We start from the raw sequence: 22,354 nt of genomic DNA, 5'->3' as shown, positions 1-22,354 counted from the left end.
AGGTATAGGAGGTTTCTCTGAATTGTGCCTGGAGATGGAACAATTAACATTTTAGAGAATAGCTTGGGGGGAAGAGACAGTTGAAGGGAGAGGGGGAGACAATCACGTTCTCTAATCTGATTTCTTTATTTTGTCGGACACCACCACCTTCACAGATGTAGCAGATTTAAAGATATTTAAGTGTTCTCTGGGGCCACTGCGGGGAATATGAAAACCTATTTGAAATCCTTTTAACAGATATTTGGCCTTTGCCGTGTCTGGATAAGGCAGCAGTGTGAACATCAATGCTTCCTTTTAATCAGGCTTGAAAAGTCATGCTGACTGCAGCAAAGCCACTGATCTCCTGTACCTCTATTAATCCTTGAAAATAACCCTAACCCTCTCCTCTCCCACCTTCTCTGATGCACAGTTTTTGTTTTGAAACATGACTTAGTAGTATGGGGGACATAAGGACCTTTCATTTGAGGAACTCGTAGTGCTTTATGAACATGAAGCAAGTTTCACAACACCTGTTTGGAGTAGTAAGTATACCCATTTCACAGATAGGGAAAGTGAGGCACAGGGAGCTTAAGTGACTTTCACAAGGTCATATGTTACTGAAACAGAATTGGGAATGGAACCCAGGAATCCTGACTCCCAATCCCCTACTCTGACCACCATATACATGCTGCATATATAGTCATGAGCACTTCCGCAGTGTGTATTGCTTCAAGCTTTCTTATACTGCCAGCAAAGATGAATTGCCCTGCTGAAATGCAATGCAGAAGGTACCTGTTGTGTGGCTCAGTAACGTGGTCTGAAATGGCAATATCCACTCCTAACCTCGTGGGTTTGTTTGCAACTTTGTCCAAATCCCTCTTTGTAATTGAGCCATATGTCCCTTGCAGACACAGCTTTGAGGTCTCTCTATTTTAACATACGTAAATTGTAAGCTTACAGATTTCAAACTCTGATATTCACTGAGAATGCTAACAAAAAAAAATGACTATTTCCCAAACTTCTACCTAACATTCTACCTAACATAACAATTGCTTCACAAATTTCTATCATTCTAGGGATCTAGGGTCACTTCCCCCCCCTCCCTTTGTCTTGATATTTGCTTTCCATATCTGAATCCTGCCATCTTCTCCTTCAAGCTTCAACAAGCAGAACATCAGCATATCTCTGATTGAAGAAGTTGAGGTGATTACCTTGCATTTGTCTCACCTGTGCTACCAGGATAAATACCTGGATTCCTGGAGGTTCCTGCTTTTAGGTCCAACTATGTTGCAGGTTGTGGCTTATGCATTTGCACTAATAGGTGTAAGAAAAATGAGATATTAGCTGACAAGATGACAAGTTTCTTGTCTTTCACATTTTACAGGCAGCTTAATTTCCCCTTCCCCCAAACTGGTTGCCATAGGAGGTGATGAACCTGGCTAGGGACTTATATTTTACTGTAACTGACTGGAAGAAAGAATGCCATTAGCCTCAGTTAAACATAGATGTATAGCTGAATTGGCTATACTGGTGGTTCCCAGCAAGATTAGCGATGATCAGAGGAAAAGCCTGACTAACTCCCTTTGATCCCATGGATTGTTAATGAAAGCCTTCATGTCTACAGCAAATGTTAGTACCATTTATCAAACTCGTTGAACATACATTTCTTGGAATTTCACTCTAGCCTGGCTCCCTGCTTGATGAGATGGTTTCATGTGGGGGGATTATAGCTTGATACCTCAAATTTAAACCCATTACATGGGATGGCAGTTTTTATTCTCTTGTGCTGCTCATCTTCTAGTTAGCTTGACACTGGTTTTTTGGAGATCAGTCATTTTGCTACTAGGCTTCCCTTGTTTCATGCTATAGTTGGGTCTGATCTCCATTTGTTGGAGCCTCTCATGGAAGTGTTTGTCAGAACAGAGCATCTTCTTTCTTTGAGCTTCTGATCTTTCTGTGTTTTGCAAAACACCGAATGGCCTTTAAGTAGCTTACTTGAAAATGGCTACTGACTCAAAAGGTGCCTAAAGATTTCCCTGCCGTCCTGTAATGTCCATCACTCTCCATACTCTGTGTCTGCTTAGTACTAAAGACTACACCAGTAACTTATATGACGACGCCACTGGGTCACGTGAGGACTAGAAGTAAATAAATACATTTAAAAAAAAATCTCCAAATGTCTGTAGTACCATTTATTATGAAGAATGCCCAGAAGCTTTGCAGTCTTTAAACAATATGCAGCTATTTCCCACTCCTGAAATGCAGGTGACTTTGTTGTGGTATGTTGAGAGCATTATGCATGAGTGACACAATACAGTAAGATCATAAGAGAGGATAATGACTAATACCTTCAACATAAAATTGCGGGAGGAACTTGGATAGATAGAATGGAATTAATTGGAATTTGGCCAGGATGGGTGGGTTAATTCACAAAGGGGCTAGCAGAGTTTAACAACCAGAAATGCACAGAATCACGGTTTTACATTTCATAGAATAGATAGCTCCATCAGCAATGTAGTGCTCTTCTAAGTCCATACTGACATATTGGTTGAACTCTGGGTCACAGAGAAGAATACCACCACTGAATCTACAATCTCAGTTCTTCAGCATTTTGGGGTTTTCCCCAACCAAGAGAGAGAGGCCCAACTTTGCTATGCTTGTGAGAGATAATGAGATGATAGCCTGAAGTGGTGTGGCTCCAGACTATTAGTGTAGTAGAGTTGGAAGTAGAGAGATTGTCTCTCTTTTTTTTAAATGTATTCTCTTTTTATATACTGTCTGTCTTTGTCTTGCTCTTCTTTAGTTTTAAATATCATTTTAAAAAGAGGGGGGCAAAAATAGGAAAGAGAAAAGAGCTGTGGAGCTCAATCTGTACTGACCTTTGATCAAAACTGACCTTTCTGAAAACTAAGGAGTTTGTGGTTCAGGACTATCTCTTAATGTTTATTGTTGCCACAGCTGAGAAGTTTGGGCATTGAGTGTTGGCAATGGGGAAAAGACCATTCTTGAGAGACTTTTGTGAGGTTTACCCATCTGAATGATCAAGTATTTTCTAAATGTTTATATCTGGTGCACACTTTTGATTAGCTGGCTAGTATGTACAATAAAAACTGTCATAGCACTCTTGCTGTAGCTGTAATGAAGATAATCAGTTAGTTGTTTCAATGGATGAAATCCTAATCCCATTGAAGTCAATACCAAAATTCCCAATGTCTTCAATGGGGCCAAGATTTCACTCTGTGACTAATATGACCTCCCCATGTATGGTTCATAAAATGTTATTGCAGAGGTGGCTGAAAAATCATAATCTGAACTACCATGTGGGACATGCATCTTGTTCCCTGTCTGTCTAATTTCTCTTTTTTGAGGGTTTTCTGTAGTGTCCATTGCTGTACTATCTTTTTTTTGTCCTAATCTCCTGCACTCCAGACCATCAGGCTTGGGAAGCATTACACATGTAGTTTAGCATAAAAATAAAATAAATATTCTGAATTATATTCTGAGCCATTTTGTTGTCCACAGCATTTTTCACAAAGTTTCCAATTTTTCATAGAAACAAGTGAAAATTTTAAATTCTCATCTTTTGATGCGATAATTGTTCTTTGTATGAAGAATATTATGAATTTTGAAAATGCTGGCATTTTTAATTTACAAGTAAAATTGGATGAGATTTCAATAAGATTATTATACACTTATTCCTTGAGATAACTTTCTCTTTTTGAATTCAGTTTCACAATTGTTTTTCATGTTGGACCATTTTTTATCATTTAGAACTAAAGGAGAGAACCTCTAATTATGAGGGTTTTCAAATTTCATTGAGGTCACAGTCATCTTGTGTCCTCTATGTCCTTCAACAGCAATTCTTGCTTGCACTTCAGTTCTATATACGTTACTTTGTCATCTATGCTGGCAATTTCTGTGTTCAGAAATGGGTGTCAAACACAGTTATGTCAGAATCATGACTGAAAACTATTTTCTAGCATGACTGTTGCTAGCACAGTTTTACTATTGTCTAGGATGGAGGAGGATTGTTATAACACCAACTTTCTATGGACTACTCCACCTAGATTGTCTATGGTATTGTTTTGTAGAACACGTATGAAAGACCGTTTAGAACTGCTTTAGATTTGAGTTCTGTTTTGAAAATGGTTTCAAATATAATGAAAATGCAAAGCGAAGAAAGGATTTGAGGTCTGGCTTTCCGGAGTTCTGAAAAGAATACGTTCATTCTTGGCTTTAAAATGGACAGTGCTTTGGTTGAAAACAATGTGTGTGATTAAATACCAAACCCCAACCTTTCTTGAGGAAATATATTGTACTATAATAAAATATGTACATGAAAACATCAGAGCTAGATAATCCAAATACTTCACTCCTATCACCAATAGTAATTGTATATTAAGCCATGTTTTGGATGGAGAAAGGAAAGTCTGTATCAGTGGATTTTAAAATACTTGTTGCTTTTGTTGTCTTTGACAGCTTTTTGGAAACTGCAGCCTATTTCTGTATGAAACCAAAAATGGGAGAGAAGGAAGTGTCACCTCATGCTTTCTTCAGTATTTGGCATGAATTCAGCTCTGACTTCAAAGACCTTTGGAAGAAAGAAAACAAACTTATTCTGCAAGAAAGGTAGGTGTCTTAATTTTTACGACTTCTAATATTCTTTCTTAAAGAGTATTATTAGGAGCAATATCACCAGAAAAAATTAAGATGGGCATAAAAATACATCTAATGTCTTTAAATAGCTTCTGATACAAACTTATATTGAAATGTTTTATAATAAATATATCCTAACAGTTATGAATCTACTAATGAGTGAACATTTCAGTTTGCTCTAAACTCTTTTGTCTTATTCCACATTTCCATGTATGTTGAAGCATGTATTAGAGCAAGTTATTGATTCATTACTGTGAATCCAGACAATGAAATATTATTAAAAGTCATTGAGAGGTTTCTCATTCACATGTTATAATAAGTCATAACAAAGGCCCGATATCCTGAGATGATATCCTAAAATATATGGCCAATTTTGGGGGGACAAAAATCTAGCAAACTCATCCCACAAAGAGAACCAAACCAAACAAACCATAAACAAAATACCCAGTCTACTTTTTTCAGTTTTTCTCATACCATGATAAAAATAAAGTGTCATCACTTTAAAAAAAAAAAAAAAAAAAAAAAAAAACCTGGCATAACTGCCTGTGCTTTGTATAACCCATTGATTTGTCTGTATAACATGTCCCCCTTTGTGCCGATCCACAGATGAGGTGGATCTGTTACAGCTCTCAGCTAGGAAATCTTGGCTCTTTAGCTCAAACTAGTGTGTTGGATCAAATGGTGGCTATCATGTAAGTGGGAGTTTGTCTGGTAGTTCTAACACCCACTCACATGTGGGTTACACTTTGCATTAGAGGAGCTATGAACTAATTGTATGTTGAATACAGTTATTATTTTCTGGCAACTTTGTGAAGATAAGAATGCTGCTATGATTTAATAAATAGCAAAATAAGATGACATTTTACAAATGTAGGCCCTAAAACTGCAAACACTTATAGACATGCATAACTTTACACATACAAGAAGTCCCAATGACTTCAGTGGGAAGTTAAATTACTCAATTACGAAAATTCATCACGTTAGCTCATATTTAGGCACCTAAATAAAAATGGCTTGATTTTGTGAGTATGCACAATTCCCACTGAAATTAGATTACTGCACGGCAAAAGTCAATGGAAACTGTAGGGACTTAACACCTAGAAAATCCGGTAACTAAGTAAAATGATTGATATTTAAGTATAGGGGAAGATATTTTAGAATGAATTCCCTTTTCACAATTAAGAAAACAAGGACTAGATTCTAATTCTATGACTAGTTTCCGGTGCAAATATTAACATGGTGCAGCAATTTACTGGTAGGGGTGCACTTCAATTTATTGCCTGTCTGAAATGATTTCATATAACTATCTCTTTTCAGTATTTAGCTTCAGCCCAAGTTAATTCTGTCTCATATTTCCCATGCTGGCATTTAGCTGTCAACTTAGCACAAGATAGGTGTATCTTGTGTTTCCATGTATTTTGTATACAATTGTTTTTTAAAAAGCATTTTTTCTTTTCCAGATTATTGGATTGTTTTCCTTAAAATAGTGAGAATTCTTCTCACTATACATATTTTTTTCCTTTAGTATTTAAAAAAACAACAGAGGGAAGATATTTTTTACTCTTTAAAAGATTAGCTCATGGAAAATTTTGAAAACACTCTCTTTATATTCTCTGCTAGTCATACAAATGTTTGCTTTTTTTCTCCACTTATTTTGAAGTGCAAGAGATGTTGTAATGAAAACAGATCGTTAAGTGTCCACTTGCTTGTTTTTCTTATTACCCATCTGAAATCCTCCTCCCCCATATATAGTTGTTGTGGTGAGGAGGAGGATCTGAAAGAGAGGTTCATGACTTCCTAGGGGGGAAATTCATCCAAGGCAAACAAACACCTAAGAAACGAAGACCCACTTTTCTGAATGGTTTTCCATTATGATAAGAGGAATGTGGAATACAGAAAATGGTACATCAGGCTGAACTGACTCCGGGTATTTTTGTAATGTTCTGCCCAGCATGGAATAAGCATTTTGGAGGTCTTGGCTTGCCTCTCTCCCATCCCAGGGCACTAAGATTAATCATAATTAATACTACTTGATTATAGGGATTTGCATCAAACTATATAACTGTTAATTAATCACACCCCAGCAGGATGTGCTGCAGAGGCAACAGGTGAAATCTTAGAGGAAAAGGGCTCATTTATAGATCTAGTCAGAAATATGAACTTTTTTCAGTGGAAAATACCATTTTCAGCAAAACATAAAAAAATCTGAAATATTTGAACAGAAAATAAAAATATTTTGATTCTGAAATGCCATTTGCAGTTCCTCATGAGAGTTGTAGTTCTGGTGTGTCTCATGTTCCTATTCTCCATGAGGTGGACTCCCTGTTTAGATGACATCTCCCATAATGCACCATGATCTAACCTCCTGGTGAGGGTGGATGATGCATCATGGCAGTTGCATGGCCATGGCACATTGTGGAAGATGAAATCCATCCAGGGATCCCATCTGATAGAAGAGAATGAGTGACCCAAACTACAATTCCTATGACTCACCCCAATGGCATTTCAGAATCTATCTATTTTTAGTTTTGACCAAATTTTTGATGAACAAGCACAATTTTCCATGGAAAGCACATACTTTTTGTGAAAACTGTAATTTAATTGAAACTCAGTTTTTTCCATCAGACAGTGTCGATGGAAATTTTCTGACCAGCCCTAGTAAAAACATGTTCTCTAGAGATGCCCTTCAGCCAACTGACATAATGGTTTTCTTTACCTGTTGTAGAAGCTCTTCTCATTGACAACACAAATGTTGTGCTTTGAAGGCCTCTTTGTACTGGAATAAGTAAAATGCAGAATAACCTGAGCAAGGCCCTAGAGTGGCTGAAATGACTGTGAAGGTGTAGCACTTGATAGTATTCCCTACTCTCTCTAAATTGCAATAAGAATTAAAATATAGGGGCATCTCTACAGTAGATGTAAACCGACATCCCATTACTGACATCAAGGCTGTTGGTTTTGAGGATCTGGCCTTTTGTTTCCACAATGCGTCTTCAACTCTTTACATCTCTATGGCTCCATGACTTACATTATTACCAAATGAATACTTCCCTGGGAGTGCATAGTTTAACATTTAACTCAATGTGGAAACATTAATCTAAAATACAATAATTTGGTTTGTGGTGATACATGCTACTGATGTTATTTACACTGAAATTATTGGTATCTAGGTTGCATGCTAAGTACCTCATGGCAATATTTTAATGGTGAAATCCTGGCCCCTTTGAAATCAATGGCAAAACTTTCATTCACTTCAATAGGGTCAGAATTTCACACAATGTGATTTGAAATCACAATGGTTGCTTTCCTCTACCTATGTTTGGTGAATCAAGTTCTCTATTGGTAAAATCAAAGAGCAGGGCATTGTCTGTACACATTTATGAGACAGGTCTGATGAGGCCCTTTTTTTTTCTTTGGCTGTTGCAATATAATTCTGTTGGTGAAATATTTGCTAGGCTGCTGCAAAAAGGAAAGCAGTTTGAGAGTGATTATATTCATAAGAACTGTACCCCCCTTTTATTGTTCTCTTTGTTTAGCAAGGTTACATGTGAACAGCATTTCTGGCATAGTTTTAATGTCCTTGGTCTTCAGTAGGGAAAACAATGGGGGAGTGATAGCTTCTTATGGTAGCAATTTTTATCCAATCTCTGTAAATGTGAGTCAAATTGTTAATACAGTAACTTACCCAAAGACCTTTCATAGATGGTTTTTTTCCTAGGGTACACCCTTATGTTACAGATGTGCTAAAAAATGTGTGTGTTTAAAGAAAGCAGTCAGTAATTCTTTATTTTAAATACTTTCCAGTCTGGATTGCAGCTTGTATATTGGTTTGCCAGGCATTTCTATGCAAAAGATAAACACAGCAGTGTCTAGTCTTGCTATTTCTCAGCTACCAGATGAGAAAAACCAAAGAAAAATGGCGCAAGGTTAAGAACAAATTCATTTTTCTGATGTTTTCAACTGCTTCTACTCAGTTGTGTCAGCTGAAATAAAGCAGAAATGGAAAATACCAGCCACAGAGAAATTTATACAAGACACTGCTGAATACAGTAGCAATAAAAAGAAAAATGCACCTGAAATTTACTCTTAAAGCATAGTTCTGTCATTGGTACCATTGGGATTTTCTTAACAGCACTGTGTTTGATGGCAACATTTTAGTCAGGCTTGAGATGGGCATTCCATTCTAAAAGTTCCAGAGGGGTAGTCGTGTTAGTCTGTATACAGCAAAAACAATAAGAGTTCTGTAGCATTTTAAAGACTAACAAATTTAATTTCTGCAGCTTGATAATCTTTAAAATGCTACAGAACTCTCGTTGTTTTTATTCCATTCTAAATCACTCTCTGAGTTGTTTTAATGTTCTCAGACATGTTCTCTTTAGGCTGAAATTTCTTATGCTGGGTCTCAGCCTTAAAAGTAATTTTTTTTTGAAAGTCTAAACAAAAGCCATTTAGCCATTTTTTATTTACACAATTTAAAAAAAAAAAAAACCCAAACAAACATGTTTTGTATTGTAAAATACTTTTGTTCTGTGTTTCATAGCTAAAAATGGCTTTGTTTTGATATTCAACCTTGGCAGGTATATACTTTTCAGAGATGAAAGGGATATCATAAATTGCAAACAATGGGTGTCAAATTCAGCTCAGTTATGTCTCTGCAACCCGACCAACATTAGAATTTGGCTCTTGATTCTGAATTAACAAACTTTGAATGATCTCACCTTTTTTCTTCCATTACGTATTTTTTAAATGTGCCATTAATAGACATTGATATTTTATGTGCTCTGAGAATGTGTCTGTTGGTACAGCCAGGCGTCCTGGATTATGTGATGGGATTCTGAAAAGTGGGTGTAATAGGGCAGGTCACCTAGGGTAGAAGTAGAACTGTGTTCATGACTATAGTGTTGTAGATGAAGGTAGCACCTCCGCTGTTTGGAATCCAAATATCTTATCTTTGATCCTGAGCACACATTTGCTGTTCTGTCTTTGGGATTAAGACTTGCATATATGTAGATGTTAAATGTTTGTATACAGGCAGCTATATTATCTAGAGCTGTGCAAATAACATATTTTTCAGTTCACTGGCAGTTCTGAAAAATTGGAGGGGGAAGTAATTTCCAGTTGAATAGAAAATAAAATTTTCAGCAAATTGAAGTTTAAAAACAAAAAAAGTTGGGGTCAAACCAAACGTTTTGTTCGACCTGAAGTGAAACACTTTATTTCTACTTCAAGCATTTTTAATGTGTTTAAAAAAACCCAACATTTTACAAAATTTTTTAAAAAATAGTTGATTTAAATTTAAAAAATGAAACCTTTCCATTTGGAATTAATTTATTTTATGTTATTTAACTGAAGCAATTTGGCAAAATCAATATGAATTTGCAAAATGGTTCAGTGTCACAAACTCTGCATTTTTTGCCAAAAAGAATTTTGGTCAAAAAATTTCAAACATTTCAATCCTATCCCCCTTGAGCATGGAGACTGTAAGTATTTAACTTTTTCCTTATAAATCAATCTCTTCAATCTCCTAATTATTTTTTTTAATTTCTCTGAATTCCTTATGGTTTCTCTAATATAATGAGGTGTCCAGCATTAAATGCATGTTTCCAGATTTAATTGCACTTGAGCCTGATTAGAGAAAAAGGAACACTGGTGCCTTCCCTACCATCCAAAGAAGAGAGACAGAAGGGCTAGGCAGGAGCAGCTATGCCACCTGCCTATAAACCAGGAGCAGTTGGGTGGGTTGGGGTGAGAAACTCCCCAAGAATTGAAGAGGAACTGGGAGGAGAGAAATCTGTGAAGGCACACTTAGAGCCTGCTCTTCAGGGTGAGGAGGGCAAGTTCCTCACTCTCAAAGAAAAATTTCCAGGAGTGCAGCCACACTTTTATGGCAGTCAAATACAGAGTGAGCAAACCCTTGTGGGGCATAGTTATATACAAAGCTAATTATTGGAATGTCTTCTATTGCGCTGCACGGCAAGATCTGTCTTTCAAGACTAACAGAGCTGTTTTTTAAAAAAATATTTAATATCCGGCTAATGACGGAGGCAAAGAGAGGTGAAGGCTTTGAGAACTTACTTTAAGTTTAAAATAAATAAATAGAAGGAAAAGTCCAACATTTTAAAATGCATTTTAAAATTGTAAAGTATCACTGGAGTGGCTTTAGAGCCTAATTAAAACCTGCTAGACATGTCACTTAAACAGGGATAGACATGGTTAAAAACCCCTGTCTCCCTCCTTTGGGTGACAGAGTAGGCATAGACGTTCCTGTCTCACGGCCTCTGCTCAGATTACTGCTGCAGTCTCTTCAGACAATCACTGCTGCCCCAGATAGCCCCACCCCTTGCGAAATTGTAGGAGTCTGAGCAGGGGAAAGAGCTTCTGCTTCCACAGAAGGAGAGAAAAGAAGAGGGATAGTTGGGGACCCCTACATATGGGCATGGGGAAAACTGATTGTCTATTCATCCTGACACACATTTATGAAAAGGAACATCCGTGAATAGAAATGTACTTTAACTAATTCATAGATGTGGGTGAGAGGGCGTCATGAACAAGATCTACATTATGGTAAAGTTCTGACATCTTGCACCTCACACTAAGTTTGAGAACTTCATTTCACTGACTCCATTCAATCTTTTAACTCCATGAATTATCTTTGACACTTTAAAAATAATTTGTAAACTCCCAAAATGTACTTCTCACTTGACTCTAGAAATTGCCCATTCCCATAAGAATAGCAGTTAAGCTGGCACTTGGCGTGTCACATTGTATATCTAGATGAAAGGGAGATTCCTGGCCAACATGTCTCCACAGCTCATTGATCTCCCCCTTCGGAAAGATTGGTATGTCTCCCTACAGATTCCCCAGCAGGATGATTTAAAACTTGCTGTTGAGCAATTTAAAGTCTGGCATTAGATATCTATGCATTGCAGAGTAAGGCACATACCGGTAAACTGCCACTATTGCTTGCAAAGAAGGGCATTAAATCTCATAGCACAAGCTATGTCCTCCCAAAGTAATTTAAGGGATCTTTTGTTCACCCTTATAATAGGAACCAGTGAATTAGACCTGAGGATGAGAGATCTGGGAGCATGGGACTGTTCACTTAGGAAGGAATGGGGAAGTGGAGGGAGAATCAGAGGGGGGGAAATTTCTATAGTAAATCTTCAGTGTATCATTCCTGTAATAATGAAGATCAGTAGTCTTACCTAGCATGGCCACAAAATGGATGCAAAATTATCTGATATGGGATGTAAGGAAATGAAGGTCATCTGCCTGAAGGTAGCCTTGCTTCAGTCTGATTGAAAGTAATGGGAAATGTTGGCCACTTTGATTAAGGACAAAATTCATGAATTTGCTGGTGTAAATCAGGAGATAGGGAAATATTTTGTGTGTGTGTGTGTGTGTGCATGCACATGTGTATTAGGAGACTTGTTATAAAATCACAACAGTTGGCAATTCTGCTTATTTTTCAGTATCACGAGTTGCCATAGTAGGTACAATTTGGTGACTTAAGAATGGAGTTTCCTTTAATTTTAAAAGTTGTCCTTTTGAACTTTGGATGTGTGTCTGTGTTTGTACAGAAGTGTTTCTATGTGATTGGAAACCATGGTTATTAGACTATTGGACTTTCTCCTGTTGCATAGCAGAATAAGATAAAATCCCTAGACCACCAGGATCTTGGACCCAAGTAGTGCTGTATGAAATTCAGAAGTCTGTCCCACAAGAAATACTAATATTTCAACATCTGTCATCCGAAATCAGGACAAAAAGATTTCCTATTGTAGCACTTTGCCTCTGGGGTGCTCTTATTTGGATACCCGATGCCGCCATTCTCCCCTATCGACCAGACTCCTTGGCTGGACTACATCTCCCTTGATGCATAAACAATCAATTTCATCCCTTGATGCCCCATGCAGCTTGGTTGAAGGAGAGTCCACTCTGCAATGTGGAAGATATAGTTCTCCATAGAGCACAGCCAATAGGAGAGAAAGGGAGCCCAAACTACAACTTCAGTAAGGCAATGTGCCATGATTGAGAAATATTGAACTGATCTGAAACAAAATGTGTCAGATCAGTTCACAAAACTTAATATTCCTATTTGGGTTGAACCAATCCACAGTGAAACATTTAATTTAAATTTTCTTGCTGAAAATTTTACAGAAACTGCATTTCCTGTCAGAAAATTATTCCAGCAGAACATTTCTGACCAGCTCTATTACCGAGTTTTGCAGAGCTCCAAGGACTTGTAGTATTGAAATGGATCCACGGGCCTTTCAATACTAAAGATTATAACTGGAGTAACATAATATAGAAATCAAGAGAGCTATGTCAGTTTTCATCATCCAAAGATATGGGCCAATATCTGAAAGTAAAATAAATAAATAAAAAGTAGATCTACAATACTTGCTAATCTAAACTAAATCTTCATCAACAAAACATACCAGGCTCCTTTTTCACTGTATTGCCAAGATGTGTGTTGTTTGAGAAATGACATATCAGGGTAGTATGAGTTCTGGGAATCAGTTGTTGACAAAGGAGGAAAATGTCCAGGGTTCTGCTACAGGTTAACTTCAATTTTAAGTGGTCAGATTAAAACATTTTAATCCATTTGTCCTTGATCCTCTGAGCCAAAGTATGATTAATCACGGTGTCTTTCAGCCAGCTATTGTCTGCTACGTGGTCCTTAAAGGAGCAGTGCAAGAAGTTGGCTGCGATATCAGGATAGTCCAACACATAACCTCTTTGTTGGTAGGCAGAGGTTAGGTTTCATCTGTCAATTTGATGGACCAGGTACATTATAATGAGCTTCTTATCTGTATAAAAGTCTTTGCAGTCAGTTACTGAATCAAGTCTGTTTCATCACTTCAGCCCTGATAGCCTTAGTGCAAAAGCTCTAAACTTTTGCTTGTGTTTTTATAAATTACTTTTATTTTAACGATTCTGATTTCTGGCTGTGATTATCTCATGCAAGAAATATGATGTCCTGCTCCAGAAGAATAATAATTAGTAAATAATTAAATAAATACATTTAAAAAAACAGGGTGAAATAATCACATTTAGCCCTTCTGTTCATAAACAGTTTCACAAGAAAGATCTTTATAACTCTCTTTCCTTGCGTGGTACTCCAGAGATTGGACAAATATCTGGCACTGAATGGTTTGGCTGATTTTTAAAGAAATTGCTCATGTGTCTTAGTATTATAAACAAGGTACTTGCAAAACAGAGTGCAATCCTCACAGAACAGTTTAAAACCTTTGTCACGTGACATCCCTTTTTTCCTCTTATTTAACTAAAGAAAAAATCCATTGAATTCAAACTTTAAAGCCTCTTGCCTAACTTAGTTTTTTACGCTTTCTTACAACATATTGGTTTTTTCAGACACAATGGTGTTGCATTTCATGAAGTACCTTGTCAAAGTGTAATAATAATGTCTGCCCTTAGCTTATTGTTGGAAGGTTTGTTGTGACCACTTCTACTACCTAAAGCATGTAACATTCCAGCCTTGTCAGTATGTTTAAATTTGTCATGTACCAGTAGACTCTAGTTAAGTGTCAGGGTATCTCCACCAAGCCTACTCGGAGCCAGTCGGAAATGAATCTGTCTGCCACAGATACTTAGTTAGACAAAATTATTAATGCTTAGTAGCAGGGAAGTGGGTCCCCTTCTCATTGGCTTGAATGATGAGAGAAATTCTCTGAGTCTTGATAAGACTGTGGTCAGGCTGGCGTTTGGTCTAAGGTAGATAAAATGATTCTGTCCTCAGGGCTGCAAGGACGTCTGGTTTCTTTTTCCTGTATCTGTGCCAAAGTGTATCTCTCTTATTCATCTTGCAAGCTGTCTTTAAGTTTAATCATGGCGAACATTTTGTATATGTTTGCCTGACAATAAATAGGGGGGAGAGGGAGGTGAAAGTGCTGGAGAAAAACAATTTTATTATGATGGAAACAAGAAACTGCTCCCTTGGTTTAGATGAACCTTCAGTAAAATTTCCAAATTTTATTCAAAGGCAGGATTTGAGAGCCTTTCTTTTGCACTGCATAATAACTAGTTAAAAATATACATTTTTCACATGCTCATGGATTTTGCATGTTTTTACATTTACTGAGTGTTTTACTATTGCTGTAACTGCATGGGAGGAAATCCTTTCTGAAATAAAACAGGTCACTTTTTAGCTAAATTAAGACATACATTTGTCTGAATGAGAGAGATTCAAATTATGGAAATATTTATTTAATATTTATTTAATATTTATAAAGCATCATTCGGGTCTGATCCTGAGATTGCTCACTGATGTGAATGGTCTCTGCAATTTATAGATTCATGATTCCAAGGCCAGAAGGGACCATTGTGATCATCTAGTCTGACTTCCTGTATAACACAGGCCATAGAGCTTCCCCACAATAATTCCTGTTTGGATGGGACCATATCTTTGAGAAAAACATCCAGTCTTGATTTAAAAATTGCCAGTTATGGAGAATCCATCACAACATTTGATAGTGTCCCAATAGATAATTACCCTAACAGTTAAAAGTTTACATCTTATTTCCAGTCTGAATTTCTCTAACTTCAACTTGCAACCATTGGAACTTGCTATACTTTTCTCTGTTACGCTTAAGGGTCCATTGTCAAATATTTGTTCCGCATGTAGGTATTTATGGACTGTAATCAAGTCACCCCTTAACAGTCTCTTTGTTAAGCTAAATAGATTGAACTCCTTGAGGTTGTCACTATAAGGTATGTTTTCTAATCCTTTTACCATTCTTGTGGCTGTTCTCTGAACCCTCTCCAATTTATCAACATCCTTTCTGACATGAGAACATCAGAACTGGACACAGCATCCTGGCATTGGTCACACCAGTGCCAAATACAGAGGTAAAATAACCTCTTTACTCCTACTTGAGATTCCTCTCTTATACATCCAAGGATCACATCGACCCTTTTGGCCACAGCATTGCACTGGGAGCTCATGTGCAGCTGATTATCCATCACCACCCCCAAATCTTTCTCAGAGTCACTGCTTCCTAGAGTAGGATCCCCCATTCTGTAAATATGACCTTCTTTCTTTGTTCCTATATGTATACATTTACTTTTGGCCCTATTAACATGGATGGTGTTTGCTTTCACTTGCCAGCTTATCAAGCAATTCAGTTTGCTCTGAATCAGTGAACTCTCCTCTTCATTATTTACCACTCCCCTAATTTTTATGTCCTCTGAAAACTTTATTGGTGGTGATTTTATGTTTTCTTCCAAGTCATTGTTAAAATGTTAAATAGTGTAGTGCCAAGGTCTGATCCCTGTTGTATCCCACTAGAAACACACTCGCTCAGTGATGATTCCCCATTTACAATTACATTTTGAGAACTATCCAGTTAGCCAGCTTTTAATCCATTTAATGTGTGCCATATTAATTTTGTATTATTCTAGTTTTTTAATCAAAATGCTATGAGGCACCAAGTCAAATGACTTACAGAAGTCTAAGTATACTACATCAATACTATTACCTCTATCAACCAAACTTGTCATCTCATCAAAAAAGAATCAAGTGAGTTTAGAAAATTTCCATAAATCCATGTTGATATTACCCTCTTTTAATTCTTCATTAATGGTGTCCTGTATCAACATTTCCACTATCTTGTCCAGGATCAATGTCAGGCTGACAGGCCTATAATCATCCCATTTACCTCTTTACCATATTGGAACTACATTAGCTTTAAATTGAACTGCACACAACAGTGAGTACTAACCTTGATAGTAAATGTGTCGAAGATTAGGTCCTGATTTAGACAAACACAAGAAATGACAACAGGTGAAGATGGGAAGGGCAAAGATTATAAAAGACAATGTGACTGATATTTTGTTACATCTGAAGCTTGTGTATTCTTCTTGTGTTTTAATCAAGGCAATAAGATGGGGGCCAAAAAGGAGTAGCTAGCAATGCAATGGAAGTCAAAGTTTGCTGAAAGGAGTGGATTTTGGGAAGAGCTTTAAAAATGGACTTTCTGGCCTGGATCCAGCAAAGCAACTAAGCACATGCTTAACGTTAAGCATGTGAATAGTCCCTACCACAGTAATCAGGTTAATTGTGCCTCTGACATCTCCTGGTCTGTCTGAACACATCCCCTTCTCCGTTCTCAGGACTTCCACCGTCACCTGTCTCTGGATGGAATCGCACGATTCTTCCACACTCCGACTGGGCCTTGGGCCGCAGTCCCCTGATCCTAACCATGATTATCTCAGCAGATTTAACTTAGGCTCAAACGCTACAGTTATTTTCCCACCAGCAACAGTCGTTTTCTTTGTATGCTGATGTAAATGTAGAGCAACAACTATAATTTTACATTCAGATGGTTACGCCAGGTAATCGTTAAGCCAGCAGCAATGACAGTGGTAATACAGTGACCAAACCGCCCCCTTAAAGCAAAGCATTATTTATGTAGAACCAAAGCAATTAGGATAAAGCAGATCTTAAAAACAATAGACCAGTCTATATGTGCACCTGCCTTTGCCTAAGACTTGCTATTTCCTGGATCTAACCGATTTCTTTAGATTCCTGCAGTCTCAATCTCTCTCTCTCTGTGTCAGCCTGTTCTTCTAGACAGCTCCTGTCAATTGACTCTTCCCCCCTCCCCACTGCCCTTTCCTGCTAAGAGTTTTTTGGAAGATCTGTGTCACATCAGCCTGGATGTATGCCATTGTTCTGTAATAGTTCTGCAATTGTCTTCCCTCCCTTCTCCCAGTGGTGTTTGTTGGCAGGTTTTCGTAGATAGAGAAGCATTACTTTCCTGCTTTCTTTTTCCACTACCCCCTATGAAGTTAGATAATTACATTCCTTCAGGAAATTGTAATAATCCACCATAATTAAGCAGTAACTTTACCTCTCTGACCAAGTCACTTAGAGGGTTCAAAAAAGTATGACATCTCAGTAAAAATTATTAGATAGCACCTCTACATACATTGCAGTGTCATTGAAGTTAATAGCCAGAGAGTGAGAAAAGAGGCACAAAAATGAGAGTGAGTGAAAGGAGACAGATACCAAGGTAAAATGAGTGAGTAGCGCAAAAGCTGCAAGGGAAGGAGTAGGCAGAAACAAGCTCTGGGAGATAGATAAAGCAAAATTGTGGAAAGCCTTGAAAGTGACATAATGGAATCTGAACTTCATTCAGAAGGACACGGAGCCAGCGAAGAGATCTGAGATGGGGTTGATAAGGTCAGAGCAGTGGGTAAAAGTGTATGTTTTAGCAAATTGTTTCCTATTTCATTATTTATAGAAAAATGCTAAGATGAAGACTAGTTTCTTAGACAGTCTATTAAAGAACAGTAAAATGTGTTTAAGTAAATGAGCTTGTGACCTTTAATTTTTATGTATCGTACAGTCAGCCACGTCTTCTTCCAGGATTATGACACATAACTGACCTACTTTTTTCTGATTCACTTGAAACTGTGAATTTATTCAGTGGTTTTGGACTGTAATAGCTAGAAACATTTATTACAAAAATGGGGCCCAACCTCACAATGCTTACTTAGACAAAACATATTTAGGAATATAGCAGTTGGATGAGATCCGTGATCCATCAAATCTAGTGACCTGCTTCCCAGTGAACAGCACCAGATGTTTCAGGGGAAGGTGCAAGAAGCCCTGCATTAGCCAGTTATGGAATAATTAGCCCCCAGGGAAAGTTTCCTCCTAACCTCATTAGTAAGAGGTGAGTTTGTTCCTTGAGGCAGGACGGTTTATATCCCTTCCAAGGTTCTTGTTTATTATTAATATTGTGGACATTCTGGGGGAAGTGGAGGGAAAGGGTTCCAGCTTTTTATTGATTTGGTGTTTTTACCCTTTGTCTTCATTTCTTTTGTTTTATTCCTTCCTGTTTAGTATATTTTTTGATGACAGCAGGGGTTGTTCTCTTTAATTTTGTTCAGATTTTATGGCTTTTTAAATACAATTTCTGTTTTTTTACAGTTTTGCAAGTGTTGCTGATTGTTATGGTGATCGGCAAGTTATCCATTATAAAATATTCACTATATATTTCAATATATATTAAACATCAGTCATATATAAATAAAATGACTAATTTTAGCACATTTCTTAGTAGAACAAATAGAAAATGTGATATTAGCCAAGGTTCCTCTCACCTCTCTGCCTTATGCTTATCCACTTTTGAAAATTCCTTTCATATGTAAGGTTGAAAACACAATGGAAATCCTAAATATAATCATTTGCACAAATGATTATAAATTATATATATTATGTGTATTATATATATTATAAATGTATAAATGTGTATAAATAGATATAATATATATTATAAATGATTATGTAGTGAGTTAAATAACTGGCAAATCCTGTGCACATCACTGCACGTATTACAAAACATGGCAGTTGGCAAAGAAAAGGGGATTTAAAATGAGTTCATTCCCCAGTCCACTTTATCATGGTGAAAAAGTACAAACACAGACTCCCAGGGAAGGGAGGAAACTGCTGATGACATGTTAAAGTCGTGTCCAACTAATCTAAAGTATTAATCTAGCTGGTGGCTCCAAAAGGAGCTGCTTGTCTGCCCTTCTGATTTCTGTAATTGTAAGTGGTAGAAATTTTCATACCAGTATATTTTTGGGGCTTTTTGAAAGGAGAAATTAGCACATTTTAATTTTTAATTTAAATAAAATCCTGGATTAAGTCATATTTTCAGCCTTCAGAATATACGTTTGCACATTGCAACAATTAATAATAGTTTAGTTGCTTTTGGATTTAGCACTGCAGAAGGCTAAGGACCACAGCTGTAGACTGAAGATAAAAGGTAATGCTTTCCACCAGCCTTGTTAATATGTAATACTACAGTTTAACACTTACACAATGCTTCCCATTTTTTAAATAGTCATAAATTGAGCCCCTCACAGCATCCCAGTGATGTTACCTTCATTTTACAGAGGAAGCTTATTTTTCTGATGCTAGAGATGCATGCATGTAAAGTTGTATTGACTTCAGTGAGGCTCTGTGGAAGCACAGGAATCTGTCTGCATACATCTCATGACAGGATCAGGAGACCAAGAGACAGACAAGTTAAGTAGCCCAAGCCACACAATGAGTAAGTGGTTCGTCTGCAATTAAAATTCAGTAGTTCCTGGCTCCTGGCTTTGGGCCCTGTCCACTAGACCACACTGTTTTTCACTTACCACATTTATAGCTCCATAAATAAAATATTCACAAGCTCAAGAGAAGTCCTTTTTTTTTTTTTTATATATTTTTTTAAGTATTGGACATGCAACCTACCGAAACCTGGCTCGATGGCTTAGAACATAGGTGTCACTGCACCTCTGCCTTCTTTATAAAGAAGTCTAGAGTAGAATCAGCTCAACCCCTCTCAGTACCTAGTGCTGGGTTGCACCGAACTCCAAACTGGGAGACAAGACCTATCGAGTCCGAGTTTAATTGCCAATTGGCTTGTAATGTGTCACAGTAAGAACTATCCTGCAGACACTCAAAGTTGCAGTCGGAGATTTCAATACACATAACTTGGCCCAGATTAAAGAATTTTGGGGCCCTGTACACTGTGAAAATTGGGGTCCCCCATCTTCCTTTAAGTAGACAGTGCATGGGATAGACAAGACAATCTGCTGCCTTATACGAAACTTCAGTGTGCTGCTCTCCTCCTGCCCCTGAGAACAGAGGGCTGGAGCCGTTTCCACCACAAATCACCCTCCTGAGAAGTGAGTGAGCTCCCTGTGTAGGAGAAACAGGGCAGAGGCAGCCAGAGGAGTGAGAAGCTTTCCAGGCACCTCAGAGGATGCTGCCTTGCAGCCCCCTCTGCCAGAGCAGCACATTGCCACCGGTGGATTGTGGAACCCTGTGCCATACAAACTGCCCGAGAGCACGTCCAGAGTAGGAGTGCTCTGCTTCAGCTGCTGCCCGCCCTGCGTGGCATAACTAGGATGCTGAGCTTCTTGCACAGGGGTCACTCAGCAAAGCACTCCCACTCCACACAAACTCCTGGATGCCACTCCCACCCCACGAGTACCCCAACAACCCTCCATCAGGCCCCACACAGCCTGGCAGCCCTGACATATGTTCCACTCACCTCAGCCACAGTCTCCAACCTCCCCATTCCTCCCCAGATCTCCTTCAACTCCCCAGGATCCTTCTCTCACCCTGCAATCCTCCAACATTCTTCATTCCCCTCATAGCCTACCACCAACTCCCCTCTCCCCTCCAGCCCTTTACACACTAGCCCTGGCCTTCCTGGCTACTCACCAGTGTGCCTCCCCAGGATCAGCTCCACTCCCATCTTGGATGAGGGTGGCATCTCCTGGTCCCAGCTTCCCAGCTCTGCTCACTCCCATTGCCCACCCAGCGCTTTCACAGCTCCGCACGGCTCAGGTTGGGACAAGCTGCCCCTCCGCCATGACCAAAACCTGAGTGAGATGTGTTGAAACTTGGCACAAGTGGTCACAGCATCACTCAGTTTTGGATGTATTTTTCTCCTCCAGTGATCAGGGACTCTTCCGAGATGGGGGCTCTCTACAAGTGCACACTGGTTAATCTGGGCCTGGATATCACTTATTCAGCTGTAATAACAACTCTTCGGTACATTTTAATATTACTCTGTGTTTGTTGGACTGAGCTATGCATTTGAACTGATATCTGAAACCAGTACCAGTACTGAATTTATCAAGCTATGCAGTATCATGAATGACTCTGCTGTGCTCTGTCAATGGTTACTACACTGCATACAGGTTAGAAAGATGAATGTGTAAATCAGAATAGGTGGGGAGTAGAAACTGCACACCTGTCAAATCACGGAAATCCTTCATTTCATCAGAGTTTTAGTTTTGCAGTGTAATAATCATACTGAGCATAGGGTTGAGGTGTCATCAACATGGAAGACCCTTCCTGAAGTGGAAAGAGTCTCTTGAACAATGACATCAAAACCTTTCTCAAAGAGGAACTGAGGGCTTTGCAGTGGGTCCAGGATTCAACCCTAAACAATCTGAATCCTGCACAGTTCTTCCTCCCTGTCCTCCACCATCCCCACACATTGGTTATAGTACATTATAGTAGAACTTATTAGGAAGGAAATAAATAGAGCTCTATGGAAATGTAATAAGGTTATGTAGAATTTAGTCTAAAGTATGTAGAATTTTACAGAGAATGATAACCGTTCTGTTGGTTTCTATAACCTTGACATAGAATTATTGCAGGGTTATAATTCTCTATTACATTCTGTGAGAGACTAAAAGCATTTAGTAAAAGGTCATTAATTTTTATCAACTTCTGTAGGACTTTTTCATATAGGACACAAACTCCTTTTTCTCTTAAGCTATGATTGGAGATAGTTGAAATATGGAGACTTTTTCACTTTTTACCCTTTTTTGGAGTGAAATTCAAGATTTTACTTAAACTTTGTCAATTTTGGAATTTGAAAAATGTCACCCAACTCTAACTTACAGTATGATCTGGTTTAGAAATAATATTCTTTTTAGAATAGAGGGGAAATCAATGTTGGATAGTTCAAAGCTTTCATTGATTAAGATTGATTTTTAGCTCCTTATGCTGATGAAGTACTTACAATATATAACACTTTTTTTGTTCCTATTGTAACACCATGAACAGTTAGTTTTCTCTGGATCTGCCTAGGCATCTCTGACATCTACCAGAAAATAGTTAAGTCAGCAGCTTTGCCTTGACTTGCAGTCCACAACAGAACTGCCATATGTGATCATA

General features: G+C 38.0%; 1 protein-coding gene across 1 annotated transcript in view; it reads left to right on the top strand.

The window, feature by feature from the left end:
• Nucleotides 1-22,354, top strand: part of FMN2 (formin 2) — a 227,799-nt gene that overhangs the window by 199,014 nt on the left and 6,431 nt on the right. Inside the window, exon 17 of the mRNA XM_067535849.1 lies at nucleotides 4,459-4,608. Coding sequence (XP_067391950.1) covers nucleotides 4,459-4,608 — 150 coding nt within the window. The remainder of the gene's footprint in view (nucleotides 1-4,458; nucleotides 4,609-22,354) is intronic.

This window comes from Emydura macquarii, unplaced genomic scaffold (genome assembly GCF_026122565.2).
Source record: "Emydura macquarii macquarii isolate MOO-44397 ecotype Brisbane River unplaced genomic scaffold, CSIRO-AGI_Emac_v2 contig_3517, whole genome shotgun sequence".
Classification (NCBI taxonomy): domain Eukaryota; kingdom Metazoa; phylum Chordata; order Testudines; family Chelidae; genus Emydura; species Emydura macquarii.
This window is presented reverse-complemented; position numbering and strand designations above follow the sequence as displayed.